The sequence below is a fragment of the Pteronotus mesoamericanus genome, unplaced genomic scaffold, assembly GCF_021234165.1.
Source record: "Pteronotus mesoamericanus isolate MK-2021 breed Mesoamerican mustached bat unplaced genomic scaffold, CSHL_Meso_final scaffold_174, whole genome shotgun sequence".
Lineage (NCBI taxonomy): Eukaryota > Metazoa > Chordata > Mammalia > Chiroptera > Mormoopidae > Pteronotus > Pteronotus mesoamericanus.
In genome coordinates, this window is record NW_026555309.1 from 20,973,756 (window position 1) to 20,986,398 (window position 12,643).

At 36.4% G+C, this 12,643-nt stretch overlaps 1 protein-coding gene across 5 annotated transcripts in view; it reads right to left on the reverse strand.

Annotated features, from left to right (window-relative positions):
• UBR5 (ubiquitin protein ligase E3 component n-recognin 5) overlaps positions 1-12,643 on the reverse strand; it is a 123,214-nt gene that overhangs the window by 22,274 nt on the left and 88,297 nt on the right. For 3 of the 5 annotated variants that reach the window (XM_054590346.1, XM_054590344.1, XM_054590343.1), the window contains exons 35-47: positions 10,183-10,306; positions 9,476-9,587; positions 8,387-8,518; positions 7,734-7,991; positions 6,940-7,208; positions 6,375-6,586; positions 5,636-5,866; positions 5,047-5,120; positions 3,678-3,850; positions 3,456-3,569; positions 2,403-2,623; positions 770-890; positions 582-686 (exon numbers count right to left, since the gene is read on the reverse strand). In XM_054590346.1, coding sequence (XP_054446321.1) covers positions 582-686; positions 770-890; positions 2,403-2,623; positions 3,456-3,569; positions 3,678-3,850; positions 5,047-5,120; positions 5,636-5,866; positions 6,375-6,586; positions 6,940-7,208; positions 7,734-7,991; positions 8,387-8,518; positions 9,476-9,587; positions 10,183-10,306 — 2,146 coding nt within the window. The remainder of the gene's footprint in view (positions 1-581; positions 687-769; positions 891-2,402; positions 2,624-3,455; positions 3,570-3,677; positions 3,851-5,046; positions 5,121-5,635; positions 5,867-6,374; positions 6,587-6,939; positions 7,209-7,733; positions 7,992-8,386; positions 8,519-9,475; positions 9,588-10,182; positions 10,307-12,643) is intronic. The other 2 variants (XM_054590347.1, XM_054590345.1) reach the window with 1 other exon arrangement.

Here is a 12,643-nt window from a genome sequence, read left to right on the forward strand (position 1 = left end):
GTAAGGAGCATTTCCTACCTCTTTCCACTAAGAAAGCCTAGAAGCAATGACCAATCTCAGAGGCAACAAGCAACCCAGATTATAAAGTGAGAATACAATTTCCTACTAAAAGGAACAAGGGTTTCTTGAAGGAATGGCTGACCTAAGTAAGAACTGTGACAGGAAATATACTTGATGAGACATACCAAAAAGTAAGGAAATTATCAAAGATTATTGGAGTCATGTCAAAAGGACCCAGGAGCCAAAAAGGAACCAGACTCCTATTAGCCAAAAAAGACTTTATTTCAGCATCATTTGGAAAAATATCCTTAATGAAATGAAGCACATCAAAGACATTTAATTCATGTGTTCATAATGATACCTTAAAAAAAAAGTAAAACAAAAAACTCATTGATCAATCCTAGAGGATGCTAGGAAACTAACTGCCAGAGATAGTAACTACTCTAAATTCGGTAATTACCATTTATTTTCTTTAAACTTTATATCATACAGTAAATATCCCCTAAGCAAGATTGTTAATTTTTGTTTTATACTTCATATAAATGGCATACTACATGTATAGTATAAGAAAATCTGAATACCTTTACCTCTAGTGATAAATCTCTTGACTGCTGATTTCTCAGTTTTTCCATTTCTCTACGGAATTTTGATTCTTTTACCTCAAAACCACCCAATTCGGTTAGGATCTTAAAAAAAATGCATGACAGAATTATTCTCTGAAATACGTTCTTATAGACAAAATAGAATTTAAAGTGCTGAAAATACATACTGATCCAGGTTCTGCTCCAACATCTTCCATGAAGACCCTGCCGAACAGTTCTAATGAAAGGCGCCAACGTCCTAGCAGCATATCATGGGAAATAACCATTCCCATGAAGCTGCACTGTGGCCTGTAAGAAGTTTAAGGGAAGAGGGGTAAGTAATTTAGCAAACTCTAAAACTTCCCTAACCTTTGGCCAATAACAGTAATTTACTTTGCCTTTTAATTTTATGAAGTTTTAAGTACTCCAAACCACATCTTCTCTAATGGAGAACTTTCTATAGCTACTCATTCCTCAAAGGACGTCTCGTTTTTACTCTGTTTTTCCCTCTGTCCTTTATGCAAGGATACATACCCAGGCTGCCTCATATCTTCATCTTTTGTTTTATCTCCTCTCCTTCAAATACAATGTCCATCTCCATCTGGATAACTCCTAGGCCCCTCTCTAGTTTACACTTTCACAATACACCAGAATTTCCACTGCGTTAATATAATCACTCCAATGATACTCAAAGTCGAAATGGTAAAACTGAACATGGCCTCTTCACTACAATGATACTGCCTCCTGACTTCTTTCAGTAGTAACATCTACTTCCCTACTGCACATACATGAAAACAAATTCTAATTTTTCTCCCCTGCTCCCCCCTTTCTTCCAGAATGATCAAGTCCTACAGGAGCTTCTCTTCCTTTCCATCCCCAAAGGCAATATTCTACTTCAGCCCCCCCCCTTTATTTACCACTAACAAAGAACAAGTAACAGCTTTCTAACTTGTCTACCTACCTCTCATTCTTCCCTCTGTCAATCTAACTGCTTCTGCACATTCTATCTCAGCTCAAGCCATGCTGTCTCTAGGACACTTGGGCCACCAAGTCCGTAATTCTTCCTTGCCTTTTTATGGTTTTTAGACTGCGTATAGAGTTTAGACCTTGCCTTTTATGGTGTTTAGACCATGTATAGTGTACAGAATTTCCTAAACCAGCTTTAATTCCTCCTAAGCAAAAAAATAATCTGATGCTATGTAAGGAAAAAACGTAAGAGCATGAAACAGATACTCTACAAATCATTTGGTGATTAGCCATATTGAGCCACAGTGTATACTGGCAAATTTTTATTGGGAAAGCAAAGAATCTACCTCTAGAAAGGGAATTACCAACTGTGGACCTGGCAAAGGAGCCTAAGGGAGTGCAAGAGCCACAAATCTAGAAACCTCTTTCTAGTTATTCCAATGTCCCCCCTTAACTGAGCTGCTGATAAAATCTATAATTGGCTGTTTGACATTTTATATATATATATATATATATATATATATATATATATATACACACACACACTTTTAAATTCAGTACTAAACATTAATAGCCTTACAATTTCCTCAATAGGAAGGACAAAATCACAATCCCAATCAATGACAACACAGTCACAAAAAAAAACCCTCAAAAACCCAGAAAACCTATATATTATTATTTAAGTATCTGCTTATAACCTATGAGAACACAAAAATAACATTTAATTTTATTATCTACAAAGGAAATAAAATTATAAAATGTCTAAATAAAAATTCTTCCAATTACATATAGCCATAAAAGTATGAAATAGAAAAACTACATTCCCTTAATAGAAAAACTATCTTCACTTAATACCTGAAAGATGTAAGAGGTGGCCCTTCGCTTTCAGTCAGTCCTATTTCAGCCAGTAAACTGCTTTTCAGTTGTGCTGCAAGATCGTGAGCAGATGGCCCTGGTTTTGAACTCTCGGCTTCTTCTGTCACTACATTCTGTTCTTCCCCTTCCTTTTTCTGCCGATTTTGCATGTTCATTACATTTTTCAAATTGGCAGCATAGGACATTTTAGTTGGAAGGACCTATGAATTTTTACATTTAAAAGTTACACACTTGAAAACTGATCACCAATTCCAGTACATTTACCACAGCAGCCTACAAGAACGTTTAAAAGAATCTTTGTATATCTATGTTTACTTAAGTCTCTTATGCACTATCAAACTTTTCCTTCATCATTTAGAAAATAAAACATTCTATTAAACTAAAGTTCTTCTATTTCTGCTCTTAAGCACATTATTACTTTTTCATCGGAGAAACAGTAAAGTGTAATTTTAGGCTCTCAAATCAGACTTTTATCTAAAAATTTAGCTTTTACTTAACTAGCTGTATAACAATAAGACATTCCCACATGAAATTTATAATATCTCACCAAGCTTCAATTTATTACCCATAAAATCAAGATAACAATATTTTCTACCCAACATGGCTATAAATATTGAGGCACTTCCCAGGAAATAGAATTATTCAACGATTACTGCCATTACTGTGTTTATTCACATTCTAGATGCAGAAAGTTTCAAGCTAATATATGCTCATATATATAGAAAATATGTACATATATACATATAAACTTAAATTTTCAAGAGCATCACAACAATCAACTCTGTGAAATAGGGAGAGCACATAAAGAAACTACCATTTTATAGATGAAGTAACCTGACATAGTGCAAGTCAGTCTCAAAACAGGCTCATGAAACAGTTGGAATTCCTTTTATTGTCATAAAACAGGAATTTCTGATACTTCTTTTATTTGGGGAATGTAATATTCTGAATTAATCCATTTCCAAAAACCTGGATGCTGGGGACAAGTGCTTATTCACAAATACTGTATTATAAAGATCTTTATTATCTTACCTCAAGACAGTTTCTATCCACTGTAACCTCCATCAAGCATTTCCCACTACTGGCAGATGAAGAATAAAGACCCTGACTTGGACGGCCGAAAAGATCCTCCTTCCTAGCATTTGGCTGGAATTTTAACAGAAATAATGTAACTAGAATATAAATAAATATAATGTAACTAGAAAAAATTAAGTCAATTAAACAGAAACTGTAAGACGAGTTCAGTTAAATCACCTGCAACAGATGTGGCTGATCAGCCAAGGGGATGGCTTCAGCCAGAGGCACTTCAAATGGATTGGGGGGTATACACCCAAGAAACGTCATGGAATCTGAGCGTCGGAAAAATGGATGGTTTTGGCCAGTTTCTGCAGGAAGAGAGTCATCATCCTTATCATTCAAAGTAGCACCTACACATGAAGAGATGAAATGTTTGGTTTTTAGAAAAGTCATTTAATTAATGGGAAAGAATTGAAAAAAAAATCTTAATCTGCTCAATCCAAAATCCGCATTATCACTTTATAAATTTGGATGCCACTCAAAAGCAGTAGTCCAAAATGTTGGTATTTTAAAGTGATAATTTAAAATATTAACAGTTTAAAAGGGTTACAATGGTTAATTTTATGTCTTTTAAATAACAATAAAGATTTCTCAAAAAAAAATGTTGACTACAACAAATATTGCTCCATTTTGTATTAGACAGAATTTTCTCATAGCCTTTCCTTTAACTCTCTAAAGATTCAGATATGAATACAGGTAGATTCCTGAGCATACTCAGGACCTGGTTCGTACATGACTCCAAAAAAAGGAGATGGTCAGGAGCTGAAATTTGAACATTTGCTTGCTTTTAAGTTCTGCTTCCTCTGTGAGAAGATAAACAAGAAAATCTCTGGGCATTATGAATCCTGATGAAGTCAGCACACCAACTCCCTTAAACTCTGAGCAGTGCTTAAAGTGTGCAATGGAAACAACAGTATGCAGCGGCTGGGTTCTCGAAAACTACCAGAAAGGTCAGTTGTCTTTTCCTGAGCTGATTAAAAGTGCTAACTTGTAGTAAGAAGCAAGTGGACTATCTGACCCCATTTTAAAAAATTTTTAATTCCACTTGAAATAATAGCTGAAAACTACAAATAGACTACAGAAGATCCCAAAATTTTCTTGAGTTTGGAATACTTTCTCTTTATTGCATTACCTGTTACAGATTTTGATATTTTGGAGTTAGAATTGATGTTTCTCATTTTCTTGACTAAATCTATTTTGCATCAATATTAACAAAGGTTCTGCTAAGATTTTAATGTAATACCTACACACTTAAGAGTAAAAGTAAACCTAAAACTAAAGAAATGTATAGGAGAGATACAAAGATTATGCAGAAAAAATGTTGATTGTTGAAAAGTTCATGACATTTCTTTAATCATCCTTATTTATGAAGCCAATAATACAGGAATGTATAAGGAAAAATGGACAGAAAAGGCAAGAAATGGGACATAGAGAAGAAAAGAGAAATTCCCACCCAGACAGAAAATAATGAAGTTAAAAAGCTTGAAGGGGAACTACTGAGGTAGCCATTTCTTGAAGTAGGTTAGCAGATTTTCTGTACACTAACTTTGATTGGTGTCATCATCATTTTCATGTTCTGAATCTTCATTGTCAATACCCAGTTCCAAGAGTTCTCGCGTCCTTTAAAAAGATAAATGATTCATTTTACATGAAATATTTGTGTACTATGAACAGGAGTAAAGATGATGGGAACTACAAGCAAAAAACACTGAAAAGGTTTATTAAGTATCTAACCAATTTCAAATACTGTGATAAAGTTTCAGATTCTGGAAATGGCAGACTAACCAGCCAAATGTACTACAATTACAAAATAGACTTAAACAGAAGTAAAAAGCTAATCACACCAAGAAACAGTGGGCAGTTACATAAATTCTAATAGAAAACATGATCAACCAGGCCAAACTATCTCAAACACAGAGCTTAACTGAATTCTTAGGTTTCCTATTTAAAACGAGAAGTAGATATGGTGAAAGGCTCGATAAATTCGAGCCCACTCTCCAACATGAAATGTTCCTGCACTATTTCTCCTTTGCAATGCTGTCCTCCTTACTCCAAAAATCAACAACATACTAATGGAAGACCACACTGAGCAAGTTAAGTATTTCTTAAACCAACCTCGTGGCAAGTATGGATACCTTTTGCGTTCCAGTTGAGGTGTATCCAATGTTGTCTGTTGATTCATTGCTTTAATCCAATATATAAGGGCTTGAAAAACATATGCTACATGCTTCAGTGAGCAAACATCCAAAACTGGAAGGACATCAGAATGCTCATCATTATGAGACCGCATCAGAGACAGAGCATAATTTAGGAAGTCCCCTCGAGCAGACATCATTCCTTGGCGGGCACTAAGCAATGTGGCACGTCTACGGAAATAAAAAGAAATGGAAGTGTTTACAAAGGGAACATAAACATGAAGTTTATCACTACTATAAATATGCAAAATTAAGAATTGAGACTATCCTTAAATAGGAACTCATTAAGCCTGTGGCTCTGCTTTAGATATATAACCATTGTGTATGATTTCTAGTCCTGTGCTTTTTTTACAGAAAAGGAATTCCAGTATCCTTGGGAAGGGCAAAGGAACTCCTTCTCTAAAACCAATGGTTTGGGGGGTGCCCTAGGGATAGTAAGACATGGATATAGATCAACTCCTTCAAAAATGACCACATATTTAGTATAATACAAATGAATTTAAAAAAAAAAATAGCCTGGATTATAACTAATTTGTTTTGCTTCAGCTATATAATTTAAAAAGAAATAATGTAAGGTGTTTACTTCCTCCTTCACAGCAGAGTGAGGTCTTATGTAAAAAACTTCCTAGTATACAAGGGTTCTGCCTAAACATACAAGCATAATCGAAGACTTTCATACCGTCTGCCTTCAAGGGTTCGTAAACTAGCCTCTTCTCGTGCAGTCATCCTCTCTCTTCGCGCTGAATTCTGAGAAGCATGAAGAGGATGATTTGGATGTCCCGGGTCACCAGCAGATGCTAATGCAGAACCATAACGTAATTGAGCTTCAGTAGAATCCATAATACTGACCATCCAGTTCCAAGTGGGTATAAGTTTTTCTTCTACATAGTTCTATGAAGACCAAACTAAAATAGTTAAAACTGTGAAAACCAAACTGAAATAGTTAAAACTACCCAAATAAAGTTAAATTTGATATACAGCAAGTCCTCGAATAACGTCATTTCGTTGATGTGATTGATGCTCTAGGAACTCAACTCTTGCTTGTATCAATTAGCCTATAGTAAAATTGGGTTCTTTTTGCTTAAAATCACAGAACTTATCAACAACATTAAGTAAGGACTTACTATAGTAGTATTATGTGAACATTAAATATTTGTAACATTAATTCCCATTATACTAGAATTCTCATAATTGACAACCAAAAAAAACACATCTGAATGAGTAACTTTTCAGTGGTTTCATACCTGTAAATTTACTGCATCTTGGTAAGTCAATTTCACAGCTGCTGGAATCTGCGAGTACACTAGGTGATTATACTTAGGAATAAGGCCCATCAAGTCTGAGATCTGTCTGATGACAATGCTATAAGCCCTGGCTAAACTGCTTGCAGATGTTAAGTAGCTGCTGGCATTGCTAGCTTCCAGCGCAGCTGCTGCAGCTGCAGCACTCGTGCTGATGGTACCACTCCGGCGTAAGTTTGAAGGATCGATATAAATCAAACCTGCTGAACTTGCTGTAAGGAAAAAAGGACAAGGACAATAAGCTAATATCAGTTGCTAATTATGTTTCCAAAGTACTGTATATATTTAAGAAAGCTAAAAGATCGATTGCATTTGCAAATGAAGTAACAGCAAAGAAAACTTTTCTTTAAGCCACACTAATTTAGGGAAGAGAATGATGAGCGATAAGAATTGCTGTAATGTTCTCAACCAGAGGTTATTTTGCCACTACCCCACAAAAGAGGGACATGTGGCAATGTATGCACACATTTTTGGTCGTCACATCATGGTGAGGGGTTGCAAATGGATAAGGTTAATCATCCTGCAATGCACAATTACAATAAACAATTATTTAGCCCAAGATAGCAATGGTACAAAGATTGAGAAACCCTTCTATGAACTCATAATTTTTTATGTTTGACCTCAGCAAAACAATAGAAAACTATTATGAAACTACTTGTTCTCTAGATGAGCATGCACACTTTAAAAAACAAAATACCTATTAAGCACTCTTAGGAATACCAAGTTTTCATACTTGCCTGCTGGTGTGGACGTGCTGGAAGGGGCTGTGCTGGCTGCCCGCTGGTGCTGAGTGTTGCGGACAGCCCACTGCATGGAACGGGGGGCCTGGGCAGCACCATTGGCATGGGAGCTATTCGTGGTTCTCTCTAAAGGCTCATCAAGCATAAAGGTCTCCTGCTCTATGTCGTCGCTCTGACTACTGCTGCTATCAGAATCACTTGAGTCATTTGACTGTGAATCATCTTCAGAAAAGAAGGCAGGAACACTGCTTGCACCTAAATTTTTAATTTTTAAAACCAAAACCATCGTGAGTTTGTTGGTATTTAAAACTACAGTGTAACCCCTCATTCAGTTAAACATATATATTAAACAAAATGGCAGGCTATATTCAGCAGTCCACAAAGCACATCACTAAAATAGTTTAATTAGAAAATAACTCTTTTAAGTGAACCTTAAAATTAATACATTATTTAAAAAAAAAAAAGCAGAAAAGCCAAAGTCATTAAAATAAGACCTTCTTTACTAACATCTACAGTGGAAAAAGGATGAAGTTATGAAAAGGTTTAGTCACCCTTGTGCCTAGAATATGGAGTACAGTTTAATAAATTCATGCTAAATACACATATAGCCTTAGTATCAGTAAGAAAGTTGCTGGGATAAGGTAACATACCTGCTTCTGAGCCAGCAGTTGCTGCAGTGACAACGCTTCTGCGCCCACTAGCATTATCTTGGTTGCTATGATTACTCTCACTGTCACTTTCTGTTTCAGCTGCTGCTAACAAGTCCAGCTCCATGTCACTCCCTACCAAATACATTTAAATAAGAAACAAGAAATACAAACTCACTATGGATCCAGACTGGGTCTTGTAAGCCAGAATATCGTAAGAGAGGGAACTAAGAAAGTAAGAAGGGGAAGGAAGGGCAGAGAAGTGGTGACTACACTACAGTGAGCATGACTACCTGCTCAGCAGAAAAAGAATGCCTAGGTAAATTACGGTACTCTGTGGATTATTACACAGCAATTAAAAATTTGTCCTGCAGAGCCTTACGTAAAAAAGTGTCAAGCAGGATGACTCTGGTCAATGGGCAGAGCTTTGGGCCAGGTCCACTGCTTCATTCTCATCTCTTTTACATACTGACTTACAAAAGGGGAAGGAAGTTAAAAATGTCTATACTTTGTATTTCATGGTATATACACATATCAAAACATACAAAATGAAATATTTATTGTATGTTAGTTACGCCCCAATAAAGCTGGTTCCAAAAAGTGTATCATATGGCTACTGGTAAGAATGGTTAAGTCGGCTATGTAGCAAAAGACCAAAATGACTATTTTAAGTGAAAAAGGAAGTCACAAAAATTTCATATACAATATCTAAAAGACATGCATGGGAATAGGGCAGTACAGGGAAGAACTAAAAGTAAAATACAAACTGTTGTATAAGGGTGGCATTATGGATCATTTTTTTTCCTTTTCTCTACTTTCCAAATGTTTCATAATATGGTTATAATTATTTTACTTCCTAAAAGCCTTTAAAAAAAATAGTTAAACTGAAAGGTAAAGAGGGAATAGAGGGTAAATTATTTTACACACATATACTTCTAAAATTTGAAAAAGATGCCACAGAATCCCTTGGCAGAAAATATGTTCCATATTTCACTATACATCAAATGAGGCTTTTCTCTGTATTCATCTCTCTCTTTAAGCCAAGGTATCTGATTTACTCATACCAAGTAACTTCTCAAATAACCTGCATACCGTCTTCATCATGCTCATCGTGTTGTCCCTCAGCCTCAGCATTTTCTTCCCCATGTTCTTCCTGTTCATCATGATGATCCTCTTCTCCAGCCACACCCTCCACCACTTCAACCTAAATCCAGAATCGTACTTGTAGACAATCAAGCATATGTAAACCCACTTCGCTACCAGTGTTCCTCCACAGCAATTAGTAAATGAAAACACAAGGATCCCTAAAATACAGGGAATCAGATTCTTCATTTGCTAGTTACAATCGGCTATCAAAAATTATATTGACTATCTCAAAGTTTATAATTACTGTCTATATGCAGAACCTCAAAAAGATAAGTATACCAACTGTGTGGAGTTTAAGTTTTTAAAAATTTCTGCCATTATAAAATTTACCTAAAAAATATGCAGCATTCTCTCTACTTCAAATATATCGTACAAAAACTACTAAAACTTTTTAAAATTAAGTATCTTTTCTATAAACCCTTAAGTAAATACAAGTTTATGTTTCCAACTTCCTATTACCCAGTAAATCAAAGACTATTAAAATATTTTTAAGATATATAAAATGAGAACATACAGCAAAAACCTAGGAGCTGGCAACAAATGCATTTAATAGTAGTAAGTTACTATTAATGTAACTTTTAGTGACTACTTCCCCCTCTTTCCCTCCCAAATAGAAGCCTCTAGTCTACCACAACTGAAACAGTTAAAACTACCTCTTCCACATCTGCTGAAACAATATCATCCTGTTCTTCGTCTCTGCCCCGAACAGGCTGTGACTGGCTGATGCGCCTCTGCTGCGGATTCCGGATGATGTAGGACGACTGAGACTGGCTGGAGCTGTAAGGAAAGGGAGATTAGGAGCGCACACTGCTGCCGCCCCTCTGACGGCCGATGTGATTCACTTGCTAGTGAATTAATAATGAATTTAGCCTCACAGAAAATATAAACCTCAAAGAAATTATTTTATCATAAAGATAACTTATAAATCTCAGAATTAGTTTTACTTTTAGTAAGTCATTTTAAATCTGTGTTAATGCATATACTTTTCATGAGTCCTTCCACTGAAATATTTTAAAGGGAAGCTTTTCCCTTTTCCATTGCTTTGAACACTGGCGATCTTCAACTTCCAAACGCTCCAAGAGCAGGAGTCATCCATTAATGAAAGTGTGCTTACTATAAATAATCTACTCTTTAAGGGGCCTGACATTACCTACCTTGCATCAACTTACTAACCTTTGACTCGTTGGGTGTGAACAGGGGAAAAAACATTAGTTCAAAAGTATGCTGTTAAAACAGAATTGTAATGAAAGATGGGGTGCAAAAGAGTGTTACTTCCCTGAAAATGAGACTGAGAGAAACAGCCAAGAAAGGACAGATGCCTCCGAAAGAGCGACAGAACCACAGAGTGCAGTTTAAAATGCAGGTGATTTCTTGATTACCCTGTGACCTAACAATTATCCTTTTTTCACAGATTTTAAAACACAGTCTAAAAGAGGTTAAAGGACCTTTAAATGTTTGCACTGTTCTTTCCTTACCTCAGCTACTGTGAAAAACATCAAACCAGTTACACATGAACAGTCACCAACTGAGACACTCTGCCTTCACACATAAACATGTCTCTTGGGTTGGAAGGGTTTAAAGGAACCACAGTTTTTGCAGAAGACAGTCTGGGGTCTAAGCAAAATAACAAGTTACATCATATAAATCCTCTCTTCCATCCCCTTCACATACAGGAAGCCAAACATAAATCATGTTAGGGCAACAGATTTCAAGAGACCTACCCTGTATCAGCCATGGCTCAATGAAGAGTCAGGAAAAATACCTTTTCAGAGAACTTCTAACTACAGGCGTGCACTCATGAGAGTCTGGGGCTGCACTCTGTGCTCTGGGGGAGGGTGGGCTTCAGTGCTGATTCATCCTGTACCTCTACACAGTCAGTACACACCGAGCAGTGATTTCTCTCTACTCTGCCATCTAACACTGCCCAATACAACAGGGAAAAGGAAAATACCTGTCTAGATTTCTAAATATCTCTAAACTTCAAAAGCTGTGGGACCTGTTACCTAACCTCCCTGAGCCTCAGTTTCCTCACTTTTAAAATTAGGTTGATAGTGCTACCTATCAGTTATTGGGAAGATTAAAACAGGTAACGCATCTATGATGCTAAGGAAAGTTCCTAGTTCATACTAAAATTTCAGTTAACAGTTACTATGAGGCATAGAGATAGATTATTTAATAAGGACACAGGAGTTTTTAAAAGATGGGAGGAAACAACACAAAAAGCAAAACTACCAAACTTAAGAATTTATACTCAATGGAATGATAAATACCATCTATCATCCAACACAAGAGAAACCCCAGGAACTGGTGAGGTGTTTATCTTACTTAAAACATGCTTGGAACATTGGTCAAATACACCTCAAGTGAAGGAGTAATTGTACTGTATTATAATCAAGGATTTCTGTTATATCAACAGTACAAAACATTAGCACTATTATCTGTCAATTACGAAATGAGATCTCCTACTGGAAAAACTTGAGAGACTGACCCAAGAGTACTCGAAGGGAAACTGAGTAAAGAGGAGAGCTTAAGAGTGCACAATACCTTAATAAAGAAACTAAGAAGCATGGCAAGATGCCAAATCTTACAATTTAGTAGGCCCTGGCCAGGGCAGCTTAATTGGTTGGAGTGTTGTCCCATGGACAGAGGGAGAGGTCTCAGGTTTGATTCCCTGTCAGGGCACAGGCCCAGGTTGCAGGTTAGATCCCCGGTCGGAGTGTGTACGAGAAAGCAAACCAATCGATGTTTCTCTTTCACATGAACGTTTCTTCCCCTGTCCCCAAAAGCAATTTAAAAAATTTCCTCCAGCGAGTATTAAAAAAAACCTTAGTAGGAGCAGGCTCATGCACACTCTTTTGAGATGAGATGATTCAAGAATCAGCTTAAACTTTTATGTTGTGAAATAAAACCAAGGGAAGAGGACAAAGAATTCACAAGGTAATATCACTTAAGTAATTGGGGGTTCCTCTCAGGGTATAGGAAGAATCAGGAGCATCACAGGAGTCCAAGAATATTTCACTAGCAGAATCTTTGGACAGTAGGGTACATCTGGCAAGTCTGAAAAGAAATAGCCTGATTTTTAACAGTTTTCAGCAACTCTGGGAAGTACATCAG